This window comes from Balaenoptera acutorostrata, chromosome 12 (assembly GCF_949987535.1).
Source record: "Balaenoptera acutorostrata chromosome 12, mBalAcu1.1, whole genome shotgun sequence".
NCBI classification, from domain to species: domain Eukaryota; kingdom Metazoa; phylum Chordata; class Mammalia; order Artiodactyla; family Balaenopteridae; genus Balaenoptera; species Balaenoptera acutorostrata.
In genome coordinates, this window is record NC_080075.1 from 10,843,504 (window position 1) to 10,867,527 (window position 24,024).

General features: G+C 39.6%; 1 protein-coding gene across 6 annotated transcripts in view; it reads right to left on the minus strand.

Annotated features, from left to right (window-relative positions):
- NPHP1 (nephrocystin 1) overlaps nucleotides 1-24,024 on the minus strand; it is a 101,459-nt gene that overhangs the window by 55,001 nt on the left and 22,434 nt on the right. For 5 of the 6 annotated variants that reach the window (XM_028162655.2, XM_028162656.2, XM_007197367.2 and 2 more), the window contains exons 7-15: nucleotides 22,539-22,639; nucleotides 22,169-22,211; nucleotides 20,689-20,776; nucleotides 19,111-19,205; nucleotides 17,033-17,161; nucleotides 6,509-6,583; nucleotides 4,073-4,183; nucleotides 2,569-2,651; nucleotides 665-741 (exon numbers count right to left, since the gene is read on the minus strand). In XM_028162655.2, the coding sequence (XP_028018456.2) occupies nucleotides 665-741; nucleotides 2,569-2,651; nucleotides 4,073-4,183; nucleotides 6,509-6,583; nucleotides 17,033-17,161; nucleotides 19,111-19,205; nucleotides 20,689-20,776; nucleotides 22,169-22,211; nucleotides 22,539-22,639 (802 nt within the window). The remainder of the gene's footprint in view (nucleotides 1-664; nucleotides 742-2,568; nucleotides 2,652-4,072; nucleotides 4,184-6,508; nucleotides 6,584-17,032; nucleotides 17,162-19,110; nucleotides 19,206-20,688; nucleotides 20,777-22,168; nucleotides 22,212-22,538; nucleotides 22,640-24,024) is intronic. The other variant, XM_007197368.2, reaches the window with a different exon arrangement.

Consider the following 24,024-nt stretch of genomic DNA (forward strand, 5'->3'; position numbering starts at 1 on the left):
GCCAGATGACAAAGAAAACGGGAGTTTAAAAAGCACGTCTGACTCCAAGTAGAACCAGCTGCATCCCAGATCCCAGCTCCTTCCTGTTCCAAGAAGGTGGGACTGGCATTGCTGGGGCGGCAGCAGTGCTGTGTGTCCTAAATCACGAAGCAAGGAGGGGGATGTCTGAGGAGCAAGAGGGGAGTTTCAAACCCATCAGGCTCTGAGCTCCAAGAGGCAAGGGCCCTATCTGCCTTACTCTCCATTTTCCCTTTACCTAGCACAGTGCCTGGTCAATGAACACATTAAAAGATGCTCAGTACTTTTGGAGGGCAACCTGGCATGTACACCACAATTTCAAAAGTCTACACCCTTTGACCTAGCAATAGGCAATCACTGAATTGGCCTATTCTATTAATTCTGTGGCCCCGTGTTCAGTGAAGAGGAACCAATACAGGGTCCTCGCGCATCCTAATTTCCTACGTTAGAGTCTCAAATATGCTACCAAGAAAATAAGCACTTAGATAAAAATGACTAAGATTTTAATATCAAACGACATATTTTAAAAAATGTGAATTCAGGTGAGAAGTGTTATGCTTATTAGACTATAGGTATCTTCTCCGATGCATCTTCTGCTTGTTTAACCTTTAAGGAAAGGAAAGAAAGCAACGCAGAAGAGTGGTACCTCTTCTGGATAGCGAAGGGTCCACTTCAACACCTTTTTCATAAGGGGTACCTCCATTCAAGAAGAGTTCATAAGTTCTACAAGAGAAAAACATACCATGATGGATCCATGTTATGGACATTGTGAAACAGTAGAGGCAGTAGTGGAACATTTTTTAGCACAGACGCATTCACAGACATTTTATTTATGCCTCATTGGTAAACGAGAATGAAGGTTGTTGATACCTCCATGGGGTTACCATCTCAGTAAATAAAGTCTCTTTCTTAACTATGAACCATAGAAAATACATTTTTCTACATAAAAATGAGAACGATTAACTGATGTCGTTAAGGTCTTTTGACTTTAATGACTCGTGTTATTTAAATGTATTTTTCAAATCATCATTGGAAATAAAGCTATTATGAATTCATACTATTTTTAAAACATAAAAGTAACATGTAGATTGTTGTAAAAAGTTCAAATGGCATAGAAATGATAAACAAAAAAATGAAAAATCCCTCCCCCCATCTTTCCCCCCTAGTTTGGTAGCCCCTTGTCCTATCTGTTTCTATACAAATGGAAACAAACACATACATTTAACCAGTAAATCTTAAACTGACACACGTTTAAAGTTGCGTGCTCCGTAAGCGTGGAGCAGAAGGTAAGAGGCCTCCTTAATCCTGTGGCACAACCTCCCCAGTTCTGCTCCCCAGAGACAACCTCTGGGAACGGTTTACACACACGCACACGAACACAGCTCTTTGTGAACAGAAGTGGAGTCAGCACACACACGATTCTGCAACTTGCCGTTTTCATATAATAATACACATTGGAGATGTTTCTGTATCAATACATAGGCCTCCACCTCATTTAAAAAAATAGCTATGACTTCACTTTAAGAAGGATTGGATAAACACACTTTTCCCTCCCACTAAGCACAGCGAAAAACCCTGAACAATATTAAAGACAAAAAATAAAAGCACAAAAACAAAAAAAAACCCACAAGAAGCCTGGGCTTCTACATCTACAGGCCCCTCCCCCTCCCACTGGGGTAACATCAGGGGAGGGCTTTTACCTCTGTCCTGTGGTAAGGAGGTCACGCCCGCCCCTGCGGTATCAGTAAAGATGGAAGAGGGGAGCATTATCTGAATTAAACCTTTGGGCTTGGGAACTATTATGATCCCATTTTAAAGATGGGGGAACTTGAGGCTTGCAGACAACCTTACAGTTACACGGACAGAGCCCAGGCTACAGCCCTGAATTTTACCATTCCAAATCTGGGATCTCAATCATCATCCTAGTGACTGCCCATCTGTATCTCTTCTGGGGGTTTCTGATCTTCCAGACTTAGATTTGTGTGTGTGTACCCATTTTCAAATTTGGATTGTCCTCTTCTTAATTTTTGAAAGCTCTTTTTGTATTAGGGATAATAATCTTGTGACTGTTATGTATATATTGCAAATGTATTACAAATGTTTGTTTTTGGTCTTAAATTTTAAATTTGTTTACAGTGGCTGTCGCTACAATTTCCATGTACCACCTACGGAAGGAAGGCGGAGTCACGGAGGACCTGGGGACCCCAGACTCAGCTTTCTCACTCTTTGGCGAGAATCAGGCTCTATTTCAGCACTGTGAAATGTACTAATACCACAGGAAATCACTGAAAGAATATTCTCAGCAGACAACCAGTGCAAATATCTTTTAAAATACCTTTGCTACATGTGTCATTCTTCCCTGCTAGGATGAGATCATGTGTGCTGTTTTCATATACTACCTAAAAGAACATTAAAATCAACATTAAAAGCCCTCTCCACACAAGTTACTGAAACGTTATTAATACACTCTGGAAACCTGAGGTATCTAGATTCTAAAAAATGAATTTCCACAAGATTACCCATTTGGAAGGAATATATAAGCCAACTTACTTTGCTGGAATAGGAATTCCACTGGCATCAAAAAGTTTAAGAAACACCCAGCCACAACTTAATTCTCCTCTCTCACCAGTTGACTAGAAAATAAAAAAGTGTATGAAACTTAATGTCTGAATCAGTCAAATCTATAAGCACATACCAAGTTCTTCTAAAAGGAATAAAACTAGTATTTGCCTTTAGAACTAAAAAGTTCTTCGCAAGAAAACAAAGTGAAACCCAGTGGAGTCCCATTTGACTTGCAGGCCAGATGGTAAAGGCAGGATGTAAAGTGAAAATCTTCTCTCATTAAATTGCTCCTGAAAAACCCCTAAAGCTGATGATACGACAACTGCTACTATCGCTTTTTTTTTTTTTTTTAGACTGTAGCAGGTTTTTTTTGTTTTTATTTATTTATTTATTTATTTTATTTATAGCTGTGTTGGGTCTTCGTTTCTGTGCGAGGGCTTTCTCTAGTTGCGGCAAGCGGGGGCCACTCTTCATCGCGGTGCGCGGGCCTCTCACTATCGCGGCCTCTCTTGTTGCGGAGCACAGGCTCCAGACGCGCAGGCTCAGTAATTGTGGCTCACTGGCCTAGCTGCTCTGTGGCATGTGGGATCTTCCCAGACCAGGGCTCAAACCCATGTCCCCTGCATTAGCAGGCAGATTCTCAACCACTGCGCCACCAGGGAAGCCCACTATTGCTTCTTGAGTGACATAAATATGCTGTGGGATGATTCCAGATCACCTCAATACTACATGAGAGTAGGAGGCTCTGTCTCAGTAAGAAATGGAATGAGCCGCTTAAAGCATTCAAGGGTCCGTCTGCTCAGAACTTAACCCCACTGTCAATTGTCAGAGGCGTCTGGGGTTCACCTGGGGGACCTGCTCCTGTCCTACCCACCCGCAGCAGACGGATGAATTTGCCTTAAAGAAATGAAAGGACGGTATTACACCATTAACGTAATAAGAATTGGCTCTCTGGGTTATCACGAGGCCAAGCACACATACTACACCTATCAAGCTATCACTGGAATATATGGAAATACATAATTATTACCACAGACCCACACCCACTGATTCAATAGTCTATATGATGTAAATTAATCCAAGTTTCTGGTGTTTCCTTTATAAAAATTACCACCCTGCCAGGTCCCTTCATTAGAACCCTCATTTACAAGGTTAGGGGCGCTCTGACCCTCCAGGACAGAGCTAAAGCCCTGCGCTGCAAAGCCGCTGGGCATCTTTTATCACTTTCTGCAAGGTCTCATGTTTTTCCAACCTTCATTCTTTAAAAGCACGGGAGTTCGCTCAAGCTATAAATGTAAACAAGTACACTTATTTTAAACACTCCTGGAAAAGCAGCATCATAAAAAAATTAGAATCACTGTCACTCTCATTCCTCAAGAGATTAAAATTCTATTACACATAAAAACCTCAATTATTTTACTAAAGACAGACATAAGGGAAAACTTCCCCTTTAACTGACACCTTAGAAAGCTTTATCTTTCAACTGACATACATTGCGAATATAAGAAATTCCAAGTTCAAATAATATTCCAAGATCTGGAGAAGAAGAATTGGACCTGATGAAACAGTCACCATCAAGCAAGCAGGGCAAGATGCCAGTAACCTGAAATGATACCAAAAACAAAAATTACTAATAAACATGAAAAATGGTTGGAGGATAAACAATGAGGTCCTACTGTATAGCACAGGGAACTATATTCAATATCCTGTCATAAACCATAATGGAAAAGGATATGAAAAAGAATGTATATATACGTGTAACTGAATCACTTTGCTGTACAGCAGATGTTAATACAACATTGTAAATCAACTACACTTCAATAAAATAAATTTTTTAAAAATGGAGGGAAGGTTCAGCTCTATTCATCTATAAATAGTTTATACCGCTGCATCATAATAAAGGTCTTTTAAAGGAAACAAAAAGCAGATGGATTGGACTCATCTATACCAATGATTTGAAATTTTAAAATGTAATTTTTGTGTTGAAGAAAACTACCTTTACGTTCACTTACTCTCTGCTTAGAGCAGAGGCTAATGTGAAACAAGCACTGTACCAAGGTCTTCAGAGGTATCACAAAAATAGTTTGAAATATGATAAGATTTTTTTGGCAGGGGGCTGTGCCACATGGCATGCGGGATCCTAGTTCCCCAACCAGGGATCGAACCCGTGCCCCTTGCAGTGGAGGTGCAGAGTCCTAACCACTGGACCACCAGGAAATTCCCTGATAAGATATTTATATTTATATTAACCGCTGTCCTTTGGAAACAGAACTAAAATTGTAGACTGCACACACACTTGCTCAACTTTCCTCAGGCATGCCTTGGAAATTTTCCTTTCCTTCCCTTCTGCCCTTGCCATTCGCCCTCCCTGGACAACTAGATCCCTCTTCCTTGCCTATAAAATCCTACCCATCCTTCAAAGTTTAGTTTCTCGTCTATAAAACCTTCCCTGAGCCTAAGGACTAGAATTAATTTCACCCTCCTCTGTGCTTCCACAGCACTTGGATCCCCAAGTGCTGCCTGTGTGACATGACATTCTGCCCATGTGACGGTTATCAACAGCACCCACTCCTGAGAGCGACTCTAAGGATTAAATGAGAAAATGCACGCAACGGCCCATTTCAGTGCCTGGCACGTGGTCAGAGCTCCATAAATAGAGGATATTGGTGTTATATGTGTTTATGCGTCTTCTCTACTAACGTGTAAGCTCCCGCAGTACCTAGGAAGAATGCCTCACACCTAAGGATGCTTAATTTCATTCAACAAAGCAGCATATACATATTATTTATCCCTCCAAACAGTTCATCTTTATATCCAGGAAAACCTTGGAAAATTCTACCCTAACCACGTCACATGCACAGAGACGCACTATCAGAACTGTGAAGTACTGTGTCAAAATGGAAGCAGTAGGGGGACTTCCCTGGCGGTCCAGTGGTTAAGACTCTGCCCTTCCCCTGCAGAGGGCACGGGTTCGATCCCTGGTCGGGGAACTAAGATCCCGCACTCCGCGCGGGGTGGCCGAAACATAAAAAAAATAAAATAAAAGGAAATTTTTTAAAAAAAGAGTAGAACAATTATATTGTTACAATTTTTAAAAAATGTAAGCAGTAGGATGCTTAGGAGATCAAACTGGACTTGTAGGAGTCGTGTGGTAGACAAGTGTGGACACACAGCCCACAGGTGAGGTGGCCGGGCCTCCTCCACATGCTGTGTCCTCTCAGTGAACCTCTATCTTGCTGTAAGATCTTCTGATGCAATAGGGGAAGGTTAATGAAGGGTTCTCAGGGGCAGTGACATAAGGGAGTTAGCTGTGGGAGGGAAGTAATGAAACTCTGGAGGTAGGAAAAAAGTAAAGTAAATAGAACTGTAGAAAATTAACATTATTAAAAGAACATAAAGATATCTTTGTCTCCACTGGCATCTATGTGGCACTGACTCGGTGGTTTCAAGCCACTTAACCTCATTCCAGCCTTTGTTTGTCCCAGCCTTGACAGTCCCTGGGTGTAATGACCAGTTCCCTAGGCGTCACCCTTGATTTTATCTGAAGAAAGCACAACTCCCATGAGCACAGTTGGAGATTGCATTTTTGAAAAACATTTCCTAAGTTTTCTCTTTCTGTTTTCATTTTTCATCAGAGGGAATTTTCTAGAATTAAACCCTGTGATCCATTGAATGAGATGATTCATAGGCATTATAACTTTGGTGAGTCAGAAACATGAGTAATTGTTATCAAAGTCCTCAAAGAACATTAATCTAAAGATTCAGATCTGGCCCCATATATTCTGTGTTAAATACAAATACATTATTTCAGGAATACACTTTGACAATCTTGCCTTAGAAATTAATCATATAATACTTATCAGGTAAAAAAAGTTCATGTTTCATTCCATTCTGCTTACTTCCATTCACAAGTAAGCAGATTACTTACCTGGGGAGAAAAGGTCCATGTTTTGGGTTTCTTAGGTTGCCATGTGGCCCTGACTGTATGAATGTTGCTCAGAACCTGAAATGAGATTTTCCCATTTGAAATCATATTGTAGAAAGCTCTTTGAAACATTACCACTTCCATGTCTCAAACAGTTAACAGTTGGGCAGAGGGAGAGGGGGATATTTTATTTCTTACTTTGTGTAATTCTGTAATTCTTTTTTCTTTTTACATCAAGTATTATACATACATAACATTTAAAACGATTAACAAAAAAACAAGTGTTACAGCACTTATAACACAACGAAAGAACTGATAAATGAATTCAGACTCAGATCTTTGCACTAGTGATCAATTGTATTAAGTGAAATACTTAATATATGAGCTAGATTAACCAGAAAATTCAGAGAAATTTTAGGTATGAACGACCTTTTAAGAAATATGACCCACAAGAGCATTTTATGTGCAATCCATTACCCTGTCATCAAGACAGACACTGCTACCAGCTCAGATATACGGTTACAGTTTTCTTCAAGATCCCTAGGCCCATAAAGTATATTTTTCCTGGAATTTAATCTCTTATAAAATGCTATTGCAAGAAGTTAGTCCTATAATATACACAAATCAATAGAATACAAAAGGAGCAAAAACTGTAAAAAAAAAAAAAAAAAAAAGAAAACAAAGAGTTCAAATTCTATAAAGTTATGACCAAAACTGACATTTTCCAGAAGCATAGATAATATACAATTTTTATTTTAGATAAAAATATTTTAGTATAGCATTTCTAAAACTAAGCTTTAAAAATAATTAGAAATCATCCTGAACGTGTCCTATGAGGTCAAATTCAATTCACTGCCCTCTGTGTCGCTATTGGTAGGCAACTAGGAGGATCTTATGGGCAGCTAAGTTGTTTTCCACAGAGAAAGTCTCCATTTCCTTCCACAACTAATATAAATGAATTTATTTAAACCCTTTCTAAAATGATATATATTCTCAGACTGGGCTCTTGGAGTACAAACTCCTTTTGATTACTATCTGGTGTCTAATCTAAGACTGCATTTTATTTATTCTAAGGTCCTTCTTGGTTTTTCAAGAAGTGTTCCCCACTTCTAATATCTAAGAATTCCTTTGCAATCATTGAAATTGAGATCTCATACGATCTCTGCTTTTATCTTCTCAACCTGGAGAATGCTGATTTTGATTGAGGAATAACTTCTTCTGCTTGATAATTTTACATCTTTCTTGAGTTACTGACTCTGAGAGCTAAAAAGGACTTAGTCCAAACATCTCATTATACATTTGAGAAAACTGCCTCGAGAGAGGGTGAATGACTGGCTCAGAGCATAAGGATGGAGTAATCAAGGATTCAAAATTTTAGAGATTTTTCCACTTAGCAAACTGCATCAAGAATGCATAAGGGGGGGCTTCCCTGGTGGTGCAGTGGTTGAGAGTCTGCCTGCCAATGCAGGGGACACGGGTTCGGGCCCTGGTCTGGGAAGATCCCACATGCCGCGGAGCAACTAGGCCCGTGAGCCCCAACTGCTGAGCCTGCGCGTCTGGAGCCTGTGCTCCGCAACGGGAGAGGCCGCGATAGTGAGAGGCCCGCGCACCACGATGAGGAGTGGCCCCCGCTTGCCGCAGCTAGAGAGGACCCTCGCACAGAGGCGAGGACCCAGCACAGCCAAAAATAAAAAAATAAAATAAATAATTAATTAATTAAATAATTAAAAAAAAAAAAAAAAAAAGAAAGAAGAATGCATAAGGGGGACTTCCCAGGTGGTCCAGCAGTTAAGACTCCGAGCTCCCAATGCAGTGGGCCCGGGTTCGGTCCCTTGTCAGGGAACTAGATCCCGCATGCCACAACGAAATATTCCGCATGCTGCAACTAAAACATCCCGCGTGCCGCAACGAAGATCCCATGTGCCGCAACTAAGACCTGGCGCAGCCAAATAAATAAATAAATATTTTAAAAATAAACAAACAAAAGAATGCATAAGGACTTCTGCTCAAGATGAATTTATGCTTCAACACAGCTGCTCTGCTCCAAACATAAAGCAGTGACACTTAAAAAGACAGAGGAGGACTCAAAAGTGAGATGAATATTTCAATGGCCCATAAACAGAAGAGCAAAACAAAGAATAGGGTGAGACTAAAACTGGGGGTCTCCTGGGCTCTGAGTCTAGAGCGGGATGTGGTGACAAGGAGCCGGATTTGTATGTTACAGAGGCTAATGGTACTCAACACGTGATAGAGGAACAGAGACAGCCTTATTGCTTGAAGCCAGTAGGGTGGAAGAAAGATGGTGGCCAACCTTCCTCCTCATAGGAAGTAAAGAGCCTAAGCAGGCAAGAGGACACAGTTGGAGCCATGACACCAGGATCAGAGCCAAGTAAACAAGGGAACCTTTTAATGAATCGGGGATGTCCCTGACATCACCTTAGATCAAGAACGCTAAACTCCACTGTAAGATCTGGTTCTGGACTGGAGTTTGGAGGTGGGGGTAGTATTGCTGGTAGCAACCATGACACCATTAGATTGGTGGGGCTTGGCTTGTGGGGGGGAAGGGTAAACTATCTTCTGCATAAAATGTGCTTCTAAGGACACACAAAGAAATCAAATACTAACAATACAAGAAACAACCCTGAGCATAGATATTAACAAAATATGTCACTATACGTAATTACATATTTATTTGTTTTTAAAAAAACGATTTGTTTGCATTAAAAAAAAAAACCAAAAACTTCTAGGCAACGATGACAAGATGGGGCAGTAGGTAGCTAAAGCACGTTAGTATCTTTGGTGTGTTAGGAGAAAGAAATACAGTGATTTTAGATTTATGAGAATAATCTACAGCCAAGTAGGTAGGCTAAACATTTACATATTGCAAACCGAGAGGCTTCAACAGAACTAAGTGACAAGGCCATGGGTAGCTGTTATGTTTTTTTCTGCATGTTTCTATGTATTTGAAATAGTTACTAATTTAACAAATATTGCTAATTCCAGTAAAAGTCAGATTGTGGTATAAAATACATGTAAAAGGAAAAGAAAAAACAAATTGGAAGATTGTAACGTTCTAAGATAAGAGTCTAAATGTGAGATTTACACTTGTTTTCTATTTCTTTTATTATTGGCAAAACTAATACAATTGGTTGATGTATTATTTCTTACTGAGTTCTTAAGGGTTTTCAATCAATTTTTAAGGATGAAACATACAATGGTGGTTAATTATGAAATGTGTCAAATACACCAGACAAGTTAAAAGAAACTTATAGTGAACACCCATAAGCTTATCACCTAGATTCTGCCATCAATATTTTACTATACTTGCTTTATCACATATACCTTCTGTCCATCCATCAATTCACCTAATTTTTTGATACACTGCAAACTTGCAGACATAAGTAAACTTTTCTCTAAATACATTAGTATGCATATCATTAGCTAGAGTTCATCATTTGTTTACAGTTCTTTTTTGGATGGAAAATTTAACACAATGAAATTCAGAAACCTTATTTTTTATCTTCTTGTAATGTCCAGAATGGAGACAGGAAAGTGGGCTGGCTAGGGGTCATAGGTCCTGAGGAATGACACAGTGAGTGCTGTCTCTGGAGGCCTAGAGAGGAGCCTGAACTTCCATTAGGGCCCAAAAGTAAGGAGGCACACCTACCCCCAGGGGTGTGGGCAGAGGCCAAGTGGGGAATCTGGACTTCCATTCTCACCTGGCAGTGATGGTGTCAGAGGCCTGCTAAAATAGAAGTTAAACTTACTAAGATCCAGAGACTCCAAACACTCAAAATGTCCAGGATACAATAAAAAAAAGAAAAAAATCATTCATTATACCAAGTACCAGGAAAATCTCAACTTGAATGAGATTGGTATCAAAAGATACCAATATGAGATGACACAGATATTGGAATTATTTGACAAGCATTTTAAAGCAGCCATCTAAAAATGTTTCAATAAACAACTATGGAGATGCTTAAAAGAAATTTAAAACATAGAAAGAAATACAAAGGCTCAAGAAAGAAATAAGGAAATCTCAACAAAAAAATGAAAGATAAAGGAGATCCTAATGGAAATTCTAGAACTGAAAAATACAATAACCAAGATTAAAAACAGACACACACACATACCTACACAAGTCACTGAATAGACTCAACCACAGAATAGAAGAGAAAAGAATCAGTGAACTTGAAGATAGGAAAACAGAAACTATGCAGTCTGAACAACTGAGATAGAAGAGATGGGAAAAAATGATCAGAGCCTCAGGAACCCGTGGGATTATAACAAAAGATCTAACTAACATTCATGTCATCGGAGTCCCAGAGGAGAGGGGAGTTTGGAGCTGGAAAAGTATTTGAGAAAATAATGGCTGAAAAATCCCCAAATTTGGCAAAAGACATAAACCTACAGTTTAAAAAGCTGAGAAAATCCTAAACAGGTTAAACCCAAGAAATCCATGACAAAGTACATAAACTTCTAAAAACTAAACACAATTATCTTGAAAGCAATGAGAGAAAAACACCACCTAGATTCACTCATAGGGAAAACCCAATTCTCATCAGACAGAGGCCAGAAGGAAATGGAACAATATTTTTTGAGTGCTTAAAGAAAAGAATTGCCAAGCTAGAATTGTATAGCTAGTGAAAATATCCTTCAGGAATAAAGGGGAAACAGGCATTCTCAGATAAAGAAAAACTAAGAGAATTTGTAGCCTGCAGACCTACCCTTAAAGAATGGTTAAAGGAAGTTCTCTAAATAGAAAAAAACATGATAAAAGAAGAAATCTCTGAATATCAGGAAGGAAGGAAGAACAATGGAAAGAGTAAAAACAAGGGTAAATATGAGAGGTTTCTCTTAAGTTTTCTAAATTATGCTTGACGGTTGAAGGAAAATTATAACACTGTGTGATGTGGTTCTCAATGTATGTAGAGGAGATATTTAAGACAATTAGAAAGCAGGGAGGGTAAAGAGGTTTAAAGGGAGGTAAGGTTCCTAATGTCACTTCAACTGGAATGTTGACACTAGCCAACTATGGGAAGTTATGTAGGTATAAAGTCACACCAAAAGCTATACAAAGAGATCCACTCAACAACACGGCAGACAATTCAGAATAGAGTTCTAAAAAATGTTCAGGTAACACATAGGAAGACAGAAAAAAATAAAACAGAGGAATGAAAAAAGAGGGAACAAAGAGAAAAAATAAAACAGCAGACTCAAGAGTTAAAGATGCCCCTCCAGGACCTGCCTGCTTTGGGATGCTTTTCAGAGCCCTGAGGGAGTTGCTTTTCAGATATTACCCAGAATTTACAGTTCTCATCACTGGGCAAGTTATTCGGAGAGGAGCTTACTCAGTCATTATTGGAATTAGTGTCTCATTAACTAGTTTTAGTAATAATGCTTTTTATTTGTAACTTGGCTTAGGCTTATTAAAGAAGTATTCTTAAGTAAATAGCATGAGTGTGTAACTACTAAATATGTTCTCTAACTCCTCGATTTGGAAAATTTGGCATAAATTTGTTTCATAAACTAACTTATATTATTTTTATATAAAATAACTTCTACTATTTTGATATATTATTCAAAATAAAATTCTAATCTTTGTTTTATGTTGTCACGTATGAGAATAGCGAGAGGTACAGCAAAAAGTGTGGAACCAGATCTGGGAAAAAGAAGGCAATTCATCTTTTCTTGGTCACGGGCGACACCTACTGGCTCGTTTTTGGCAGTGATCTTGCGCAGAGCATGTAGAAGGAAGGAAAGACCCTTACAGTAACACAGGTTCATTTATTTACCCCCAGTGCAGATGAAAGAAAGGTACCTTCCTCATGCTGCGAGTTAGAAGTACACTCAGCAGAAGGAAAGATATCTATCAGTGTTCTCTATCTCACTGCACGTCACCACCATCCACCCCGATGTGGAAGTCAAAGACCTCGCGTCATGCTTGGCGTCCCACTCTACCTCACCTGCCACATCCAACCCACCACCAACCAAACTGTGTTGGGTTTTGCCTCCTAAATATCCCTCTGGCCACAGCTCTCATCTCTACTTCCCTAATCTAAGTTACCATCGTCATCTCTCATCTGGTCAACTTATGATGTTCCATGTATTGGCCTAAGTGCTTTACTTACATTAACTCATTTAGTCCTCACATCGACCCTAAGGGATGCACATGAGACAGAGAGCAAGGTCGAGTCATTTGGTCAGCGTCCCACACCCAGCTGGCAGAGCCAGGGTTAATTCCAGGCAAAATGGCTCCAGATTTCGTTTTCCTGAGGCGACACTTGCTGCCCTTTGACCACCAGACTGTGACATAGCCCCCAAGTGGTCTACTCAGATCCTTCTGACCCCCGCCCCACCTTCAATCCATCTCCAGAGAGGAGCCAGAAATCATCCCCAAACATACGTCTAAGTCATGTCCTACCTCCAATGACTTTCCCCGCTTTTAGGGTAAAGACAAAACTCCCTACATCATGGCTTACAACATCTTACGCTGTATCTCCTGCTTCATCCCGCCCTACACTTCCTCTTGCTCCCCCCACTCAGCCCCCTGGCTCCCCTTCCCAAGTGCTTTCCTGCCAAGGCCCTGGCCCGTGCTGCTCCTTCAGCCGGGTACACACTCCCCTTGTCCGCTTTTCTCTTCACCTCCTTACGGCCTGTTCACCGCTCAGATCTCAAGGCAAGCATCACCCCCTCAGGAGGTGGACTATGGAATTGAGAATTCTTTTCTGGTGCTACAAATCTCCCTCTAAGCAATGCTTTCGCTAACATCCCACAAATACTATGCTGCATTTTCATTTTTTTGCTCAGTTCAAAATATTTCCTAATTTCCCTTGAAATGTTCTTTTAACCCATTGATTCTTGAGAAATCTGTTGTTTAATTTCCAAGTATTTAAGGATTTTTCCAGTTATCTTTCTGATTTCTAATTCAATCACACGTGATCAAAGACCGTACATCGTATGATTTCAATTCTTCTAAATCTGCTCAGGACCATCTATTTTGCTGAATGTTCCATATGCACTAAAAAGAATGCGTACTTTCCTCTTTGGGGGTGAACTGTTGTACAAATGTTAATTAGATCCAGTTTGTTCATGGTGTTATTCTGTTCTCTTATATTCTTACTAATCTTCTGTCTACTTGTTCTACAGTACTGTAGAGAGAAGTATTAAAGTCTCCAATTATGATTGTGGCTTTGCCCATTTCTCCTTTCAGTTCTATCCATTTTTACTGCATGTATTTTGAAGCTCTGATGTTAGGTGTATACACATTTAGGATTGTTACATCTTCTTGGTGAATTGTCCATTTTATCATGTAATGTACCACTTTATTCCCAGTAATTTTCCTTCTTCTGAAGTATACTTTGTCTGATATTAATATGTTTTGAATGGTGTATCTTTTCCCACCCTTCTACTTCTAACCTGCCTATATTATTATGTTTAAGGTGGTTTCTTAAGCATAGCCTATGGTTGGCTCTCTCTCATTCTGGTTTTAATTTGCGTTTCCTGGATGACTTATTACATGTTGTATATCTTTTTATAGGCCCATTGGTTTGTCATATTTTCTTTCTTTTTTTTTTTAAACATTTGTACTATACTTTTTTAAAAAATTAATTAATTAATTTTTGGCTGCACTGGGTCTTTGTTGCTGTGCGCGGGCTTTCTCTAGTTACGCCGAGCAGGAGCTACTCTTTGTTGCGGTGTGCGGGCTTCTCATTGCGGTGGCTTCTCTTGTTGCAGAGCACGGGCTCTAGGCATGTGGGCTTCAGTAGTAGTGGCGTGCAGGCTCAGTAGTTGTGGCACACGGGCTTAGTTGCTCCGAGGCATGTGGGATCTTCCTGGACCAGGGATTGAACCCGTGTCCCCTGCACTGGCAGGCAGATTCTTAACCACTGCGCCACCAGGGAAGTCCCCATATTTTCTTTCTTTAAGTGCCTGTTCAAGTCTTTTGTCAATTAAAAAAACCTGAGTTATCTTTTTATTTCTTGGAGATCCTTGAATCGTTCCTGACTGTAGGGGAAAAGCGTGCAATATTTCACATTAAGTATGATGATGCTAGTAGCTTTGCCTTAGTTTTCTCTTGTTGCCCTTTACCAATTTGAAGTTCCCTTCTGTTCTTAGTTTGGTGAGAACTTTTTAAAAATCATAAATGGGTGTTAAAATTTGTCAACTCCTTTTTCCGCATCTATTGAGATGATCAGGTGATTTTTCTTCTTTAGTTCTGTTAATATAGAAAATTACAATAACCTACTTTCAAATGTTAAATATTGGTTACACAGGTGTGTACATTTGAATTCCTCGAATAAACTCCAGTTAGTCATGATATATTGTCCTTTTTTATACATGGCTAGATTCAATTTGCTAATATTTTGTTTAGGATTTTAGTTTATATATTCATGAGGAATACTGGTCTTGTAATTTTTCTTTTTTGTAATGTCTCGTCATATTTTGGTATCATGTTTTTCCTGGCCTCATGAAATGAGATGGGAAACATTTCCTCTTTATCTATCCTTTGGAAGTTTGTGTACTATTGGTATTATTTCTTCCTTAAATGTTTGGAGGAATCTACCAGTGAAACCATCTGGGTCTGGAGTTTTCTTTATTGGAAGATTTTTAATTACTGTTTCAATTTCTTTAACAGGGGTCATTCAAATTGTTTCTATTTCTTCAGTTTCATTAAGTTATGGTTTTCAAAGAATTTACCTGTTTACTGATGTTATCAAATTTACTACCATAAAGTTGTTCACAATATCCCCTGCTTATCCCTTTAATGTGTGCAGGATCTGTGCTGAGGTCTCCATTTTCATGTCAGATGGTGATCATGTAACCAAGCAGGACCCTATGAAGCCTTCTCAGAAAAGAGCCCACCCCTGTCCTCCGCCTGCCTTTTGTCTGTAGAAAAACTTTAGTCAAAGAATAAATTTAATCAGAGAAGTGAAAAAATGCAGAAAGAAAGGAAAACAGTCAAGCAAGACAAAATAATAATACTTTAGCCATTAAACAAAGTCAAGGACCTTTAGTTCTTCCTCGAGGGCTGTAGATAATATTCTGAGCCGTATCCTGTGAGCTGTTTTGCAGATACTGAAGCCCCTCTCCAGGTGGGAGAACTTAACTGTGTGCTGCCCACAAGCACGCAGACCCCAGACTGGTTGGAACCAGAAGGTTGATGATGCTGGCTCCCAATTACCTCACCACCAACCAACCAGAAGAATGTCCACGAGCCGATCGTGCTCTGCTCCTTGAGCACTAGAACACTCTTCGCTACCCGCTCCAGGGTGGAACACACAGTTTTGAGGGCATTAGCCTACTGTGGCCCCCTTTGCCTGGCAAAGCAATAAAAGCGACTCTTTCTACTTCACCCAAAACTCTGTTTCCATGTATCTATTTGGCACCGGTGAACAGAGGCAGAGTTTCGGCAACAATCATTTGTTTTCTTTCTTTCTCTCTTTAAAAATTTCTTGGGGCTTCCCTGGTGGCGCAGTGGTTGAGAATCTGCCTGCCAATGCAGGGGACACGGGTTCGAGCTCTGGTCTGGGAAGATCCCACATGCCGTGGAGCAACTAGGCCCGTGAGCCACAACTACTGAGCCTGCGCGTCTGGAGCCTGTGCTCCGCAACGAGAGAGGCCCGCGCACCGCGATGAAGAGTGGCCCCCACTTGCCGCAACTGGAGAAAGCCCTCGCACAGAAACGAAGACCCAACACAGCCAAAAATTAATTAATTAATTAATTAATTTTAAAAAAAATTTCTTGATCAGTCTTATTAGGCATCTCTCAATTTTATTAATCTTTTCAAAGAATAAACTTTGCCTTTTCTGATTTTCTCTTGTTTTCTATTTCATTAATTTCTACTCTTTATTATTTCCTCCATTCTACTTCCTTTGGGATTGACTCACTCGTCCTTTTCTAGGCTCTTGAGTTCGAGCTTAGATCACTGATTTAAAAATCTTTCTTCTTGTCTAGTGTATGCAATTAAAGTCATAAAGTTCCATCTATGCACTGTTTCATCTGTATCTCATAAATCAATTAATTAAGAGTTATTCAAATTTTTTGGTACTGGGTAGAAAACATTCTCTTAGGAATCAGGGAGGAACAGAATGGAAAAGGACACAAGGCAACTTTGTCAGGTGATGGTAATGCTCCATATGTTGACTGGGATGTTGGTTACACAGGTGTGTATACCTGTCAGAAATGCAATACTCTAAACTTCAAACCTGAACTGTATACAATACTAGAAGATAGGCATCAGTACCTTTCTGTAAGTAAAAAATCTAAGGCTTAGAGAAGTTAACTGTGATGTATAAATATCACACACTTAGCAACTGAAAGAGCCAGGAGTTAAGTCTGTGTCGTCAGAACACATGTAGTTTGCACTCTACCACACCTTATTTTATATAGATACTTATACACACACGCACGGAGAGAGAGAGAGGTTGAGAGGGAGAAAGAGACAGACAGACCCTGTGCAGTACGCGGTTAATATGTGGCATTAACGTATGGTGGGAACCGGTTTAACTCCTCAGCAAGCTCACCTTATTGCCGTCAAACAGACAGAAGCGCACGTGTCTGCTCAGAACCTGGATGCTCGCTCCTGGAAGAGGAATCATCTTACAGCTCCAGAGGGTCAGAATCAAGGAAACACGACTTGGTCTTGACCTAATCTGAGAGAAGAATTAGTTATGAGGAAGGTTTACTTTTATGACTTATAAGACAAATTCATTTTCAAAGCACCTTTTGTAAATGCTTAAGAAAATGCATATAGAATAAAAAAGAACAAAAGAATAAATTTTGCACACAACATACACACACAAGAAAAGTTTCAATAGTCTGTTTAATTTAACCCAAAACTTCAGCTAAAATTTTCATAAATATTTATATTTAAAATATTTGCTTTTGGGACTTCCCTGGTGGTCCAGTGGTAAAGAATCCACCTTACAATGCAGGGGACGTGGGTTTGATCCCTGGTCAGGGAACTAAGATCCCACATGCCGCAGGGCAACTAAGCCCGTGTGCCACAACTACTGAGCTTGCGCGCCTCAACAAGAGAGCCCGTGGGCCACAAACTACAGAGCCCACGTGCTCTGGAGCCCGCATGCCACAACTAGAGAAGAGAAAACCCGCACACCACAACAAGAGAGAGGCCCGAGTGCCGCAACGAACCTCCCGCGTGCCGCAACTAAGACCCGACACAGCCAAAAATAAATAAATAATAAATAAATCTTTTCTAAAATTTGGCATTTTTTTGTTAAATACACAAAAATTGTGATGAAAAGGTCAGTACAATCAGGGAAAAAGAATGACCTGACCATGGAATCAACTGTATTCCGGGTTCGTTCTTACAGCTCCTTCTTACACAAGGCAGGTCCACGTAGAAGGTCACCATAGCATAGTGACCAGTGACACCTGGCGTTAATATTATCCAGCTAGCTCCTCCTTGTTTCAATTCCAAGCATTTATCTACATTGTTCCCTGGCTTCTTATATAGATGTTTTGACAGAGAGAACGCACTGACCATTGGATGTAGTTATTCAGTTCTACTTCACAAGATAATTCAGAATGTCAATTAAAAAAAACTGGCATTCTAGTGTTTTTTTATTTAAGAACATCTTCAATTCTTAACATTCTGTTTTATGGTCCTGGACCTTTCCATTTAAATAACATATCACTGAAAAAAATCAGACAATGTTTAACAGTTTGTCACCTTTTCAATTTAAGAAATGAGAGCTGACAATTGAGCTCTCTGGGTACAAGTTCACAAAATTAAATGCTATTTATTCAGTACTAGTATACTACACACACCAAATATAACATATTTGTAAACTTGCAATAGGAGATATTTAATGCTAAAAAGATTCCAGGTACTGCTCTGGTTGAGAAGAAAAACAACACGAAAATTCTGCACCACCCCTCCCCACAACACCTGACCACACTGGGTTCTCTTATTCTTCCCTGAGGCTCTGGGGGAGCAAGGGAGAAAAAGCAGAAGGTAAACAGGAAGGGGAGTGAGGGGCTCAAATGCAGTTTATATCTTCTAAGGAGGAGAAGGGGAGAATTAAATGTCAAGAGCATTTCCTACTCCAAATAAGGGGGAGACCAGTAATCCTTCACTCCAAGCTCCCCACAAAATATCATCAGAAAGTACTGCCAAGTTCCTCATTCCTATTTAATTAAAATAATATTACTACTACCACTAATAATAATGATACTGGCTAACATTTACTAAGTTATCATCATGTGTCAGGCACTGTTCTAAGCCCTTCACACATTCAATGCAATTCTCATAATAAGCCTATGTTGGAAGTATTATTACTATTTTTCCCTTTTTACAGATGAAAAAATTGAGGCAAAGAATGATTAAGATTGATACCTAGTATTATTTCCTTGGTAACAACGGGAGAAGAGAGCAATGGAGAAGAGAAACTAGATAAAGTCAAGGTAACAGACCCAAGTTTTGTCTCAGCTATGAAACTGTCACTAAGTGTTTCAAAATTACAATACAGAGACAATTTTTTTTTGTTTTTTTATAATGCATTAATCAATTTACCTGTATATTTGCAACCATGACAAAATCTGGAAAATTTATAATTTTACTGACAGTAACCATACTTACAGAGCCCATTTTAGCATCCCACATTAGATCTCTGAAGGCCAGTTGTGAAGTAGTGAGCGCTGGTTGTAAGAAGTAACTTGCTCGAAATTGATTCCCTGCAAAAATAATTGTTCCTTTATTTTCTTACAAAGAACGAATGAAATTCAAAACCCCAAATTCATGATGTTATGGTACAAACTTAGGAAACAGACGTCGAAAATGCCAAGCTGTTTACTAGAAACTTGCTTCCTAAGACAGATGTACCAACAGAGATAAGAACAACAGCAGGAAATGTAAGGATAGAAGCACATGAGAGCTGATCTTAAAGTGGCTTTAGGAAAGATCTTAAAGACTTTTAGGCCAGTAACATGCCCCATGATGAAGATGATCCATTCAAATATTTTTGTAAAATGCAGAAAATCTGTGAACACTTTTTAGATATTTTAGAAAAAGTATATAATCATTAATTTTACTTCTTAACACAAAAGCATTTTAATACTGTTCTTCCATACTTGTGTCATGAAGAATACTTATTACAAAATCATTTACTCACCCAAGAACTCATTTTTGAGTTCCTACTCTGCCAGGTGCTATGCTGGGAGCTGGAAACATAAACGTGAATCAGAGAAATATGGCCCCTGCCCTCATTAGCTTACACTTCAGTGGGGGAAACAGTTAACGAAAAATAAGTAGACAAAAGACAAAATAATTATAAGCTGACTTAGACTTATAAAGGGTGCTCAAGTGAATGGGAGTAGGAGGGCCTACATGGAAGGTGTCTCTGGGAATGTACCCTGAGACCCAAAGCATAAGAAGCGGGGAATTCCCTGGCGGTCCAGTGGTTAGGACTCCACGAGGGCCCGGGTTTGATCCCTGGTCGGGGAACTAAGATCCCGCAAGCTGCGCAGCACAGCCCAAAATAATAATAATAATAAATAGATAAATAAATAAATAAAAAGAGATTTATAATAAAAAAAAGAAAGCATGAGAAGGAGCTGGGTGTTCAGGGAGGGCTGAGAAGAGCTTCCCGACATAGAAGCCTCAAAGCAGCCCCTCCACAGATGACTGAGCAGCTCAGGGTATACAGGGGAGCCTCCCCACAACATTATTCCTCTTTAAAATGAGCTTATGAACAAATGTTGCCAAGTACAGGGCAATCCAAGAATGAATTAAGGAAACGGAAACAGCGAATAGGGAAAACTCTTTGGAAAAGTCTCACTGTGAGGAAAAGCAGAGAAAGGGAGGCTTCATCCAGAATGGGACAGGGTTGCGGGGAGCTGGTCCGTAAAGGTGGGAGGTTTTAGGTTTGCTGGGACTACTGATGAGGGAATCAGCCAGTGGGGCAGGGGAGAGCAGGCTGAAGATACAGGAAAGGGTTGATCAAAGAGTCGTGTTTTTGAAATAAAGGAAGGGGGCTTGGCCTCTGATAGGATCAGGGCTCCTTCCTCCTTCACAGGCAAGATGAAGGAAAAGATGAGTGTCCGAGAGATGTGAGATATTACATCTTTTTCAATGACTTGCTTTGGCTGTGCCAGAAAAATTAGATGTAAACGTGATCGCTTAACTAAAAGTCTGTGGTGGCTGATGGACACCTGTTACCTTCCTCCAGAAGCTGGAAGAGGGTGGAAGGCCTGAACCCGGCAGGAATAGCTCCCATCGTGGTCAATACGTCGACGGTGTTTATCTGCTGAAGAGAGTAAAACAAAAATTTGCTTGGTTTCATTCATGTTTCCTCACCTCTAGGATACTCTCTATCACTATAGCAACTACAACCCCCGAAAGAAAAATACAAACATACAGACTTTAGCGGAAGAATATAGCAATTTAACCCCCAATTCCTGAGAAGACGCCATTGCTGAATCCTGGCCTTTCCTGAGGACCTAATCCCCATGCAGTGCCCAGGGGGCTGAGCTCTGTGCTCCAGATCTGCTGCTTCCTGCGTGGCCCCCATCAAAATGGCCTGTCCTGCTCCACAAAGTACTGCCATGACACAGATGAGTTGATATCGTAAACTGATATGCACTGAAGAATTAATGGCTTTTTTGTACACTATATGTACATACACACACTCACACACACACACGCATGTGCACACGTGCATGTCCATGTAAGTGATAAGTAGGGTAAAAAAGACAAAAAGAATATATTTACTAAATGGTTAGTGATGATTACTTATGGAAGGAGTGGATTTTCATTTTGTTATGCAACTTTTTAAATGATAGGATTATTGATAGTTTCTTACTTTTTTTTTGGTTGCGCCCCGTGGCATGTCTTAGTTCCCCGACCAGGGATCAAACCCATACCCCCTACATTGGAAGTGCGGAGTCTCAACCACTAGACCACCAGGGAAGTCCCAAGTTTCTTACTTTTTTGAGCTTTTTGGAATTTTTTAATATTAACAAAATTTAACAACTGTCTTTACCCAAATGATAGAAAATTCAAGCAGAATCAATGATAGACATTTCCAAGCCCTCATAGGCATAGGCTTACTAAACCAGAAATATGTTGTTGTTTTTTTTTTTTAAATGAAGGGTAGTGACCTGGGAGTCAGTGGTTGAGAGCACTGAGGCCTGGGGGTCATGGGTACTATAGTCTGATGACATGTACTTGAGAAAGAACTGAGATTTTTTATTTATTTATTTATTTATTTTTATTCATGGCTGTGTTGGGTCTTCGTTTCTGTGCGAGGGCTTTCTCCAGTTGCGGCAAGCGGGGGCCACTCTTCATCGCGGTGCGCGGGCCTCTCACTATCGCGGCCTCTCTTGTTGCGGAGCACAGGCTCCAGACGCGCAGGCTCAGTAATTGTGGCTCACGGGCCTAGTTGCTCCACGGCATGTGGGATCTTCCCAGACCAGGGCTCGAACCCGTGTCCCCTGCATTGGCAGGCAGATTCTCAACCACTGCGCCACCAGGGAAGCCCCCAGAAATATGTTTTAATGCTCTGTGCATTCCATGCTCTGTATCCTGCTTAAGATCCAATGCTTTCATTTAAAGTTTCCATCCTGTTTTGAATCTGAACTCTTATCAGAGCTATTAGGTAACAAAACGAGACATCATTAATAAGACAGGAGATACCAACCTCTGAGATGGCTTTTCGGACAGCACTCCAATGAGAATCGGTTCTAGGGGGAAAGGGTAGCTAGGTGAGTGCACAGAAAGGTTATGCCTATTCACTCAATTAGGGAATTTCATTAATCAAAGAACAAAGTATATAATTGTAACTTCTGAAAACCTAAGAGTCTACCTGAAACTAAGCATAATATCATGTGCTAAAAATAATCACCAAGTTAAAGTTGTAATGATCTTAAGCAAACAGTAATATGAAAAGCCCTGCTCCCAAACTATAAGCTGTTTCCATTTCAAGAAATTCTTGAATTACTTATAATAGCAAAAATAAACAAATAAAATGTTTCCTAAACCTACTTTGATGTCCCCTCACACCTTTTTACCTTTGTTTAACTTCTGCTCCTTCTGCCGTTTCATCCCCTACCTCTACATCTTCTTCACTGCCTTCTTCACTAGACTCCTCACTTTCTTCTTTATTATAGGGCTGAAAAATTATTGAAATATGAAGTACTTTTTACCTAATGCAAAAATCAACCAATAAACGTACTTTCAGAAAGGCTCAAGTGTAGATAGGGATTTAGTATATGATGGGCATATAAAAAATCAGTGGAAAAATTTCAATACATGGTTGATAATGTCACTATATGAAAAAATTACAATGACAGAGGTAGAGAACAAGTTTAATAAAAATAAATGCCAGATGGGAATTATTCAAATGAAAAAAAAAAGAAGAAAAGACAAAAAAGCAAAAAGAACTATAGAAGTGTTAGAAGAAAATAATCTTTTTTATTTCTTTTTTTTGGCCACACCACATGGCACGTGGATCTTAGTTCCCAAACCAGGGATCAAACCTGCGCGCCCTGAAGTGGAAGTGTGGAGTCTTAACCACTGGACCTCCAGGGAAGTCCCCGAAGAAAATAATCTTGAGATTCGAAAACCCTTTCCAGTCATGATATCAAAACCATGGAACATTGATTTAACTACATAAAAAATAAAACATGGCTGAAAGTCAACAAAGAAGATATCTGCCACAAGTCTCTAAGGGCTGATAACCTTATTATCAAGATATTACAAAAACTCTTATAAATCAATACAATTTTCAAAAATCCCTTAGAAAAATGAACTGAAAAGGCAATTTACAAAGAAGAAATAGAAATGGTCATAAAGCCAATGAAATCATGCTCAACCTCACTAGCAGTACAATAAATGCAAATAAAAAACAATAATGAGCCTTTTGTTTTTTTTGGTCTATCACACTGGCAAAAAGATTGATGACAACCATCACTGGCAAATGTGTAGACAAACAAGCACTCTCAGCTGCTGGAGATGGGAGTCCAAATAGGCATAACTTTCCTAAAAGGAAAAATGGCAAATTCAATCAAAATACAAAGGTGTAAACCCTTTGCACCAGCAATGAGCATTTAGGAATTTATTTAAGGGGAACAACCAGACAGTTTACAAGGTATATGTGCAGACTGATCACAACACAGGGTCTTCTTTTCTAACAGAATCCCTGATTATAGCAATGAATCAGCTAAAAGACTACATTTTCCAAGCCCTCCTTGCAGCTAGGTGTTGTCAAGAAACTAAATTCTGGCCAAGGAGATATAACTGGAAGCTTTTTGTGTAACTTCCAAGAAACCTTTAAAAGACTGCAACTCATGCCTTTTGACTTCTTTTTCCCCTTTCCTCTTTCACTGCTTGGAATTGTTTTTTTTTTTTTTTTTTAAATGTAAGGGGAAACATTTTCCTTTTTTTTTTTTTTTTTACTTATTTATTTTATTTATTTATTTATGACTGTGTTGGGTCTCTTAGTTTTCGTGTGAGGGCTTTCTCTAGTTGCGGCAAGTGGGGGCCACTCTTCATCGC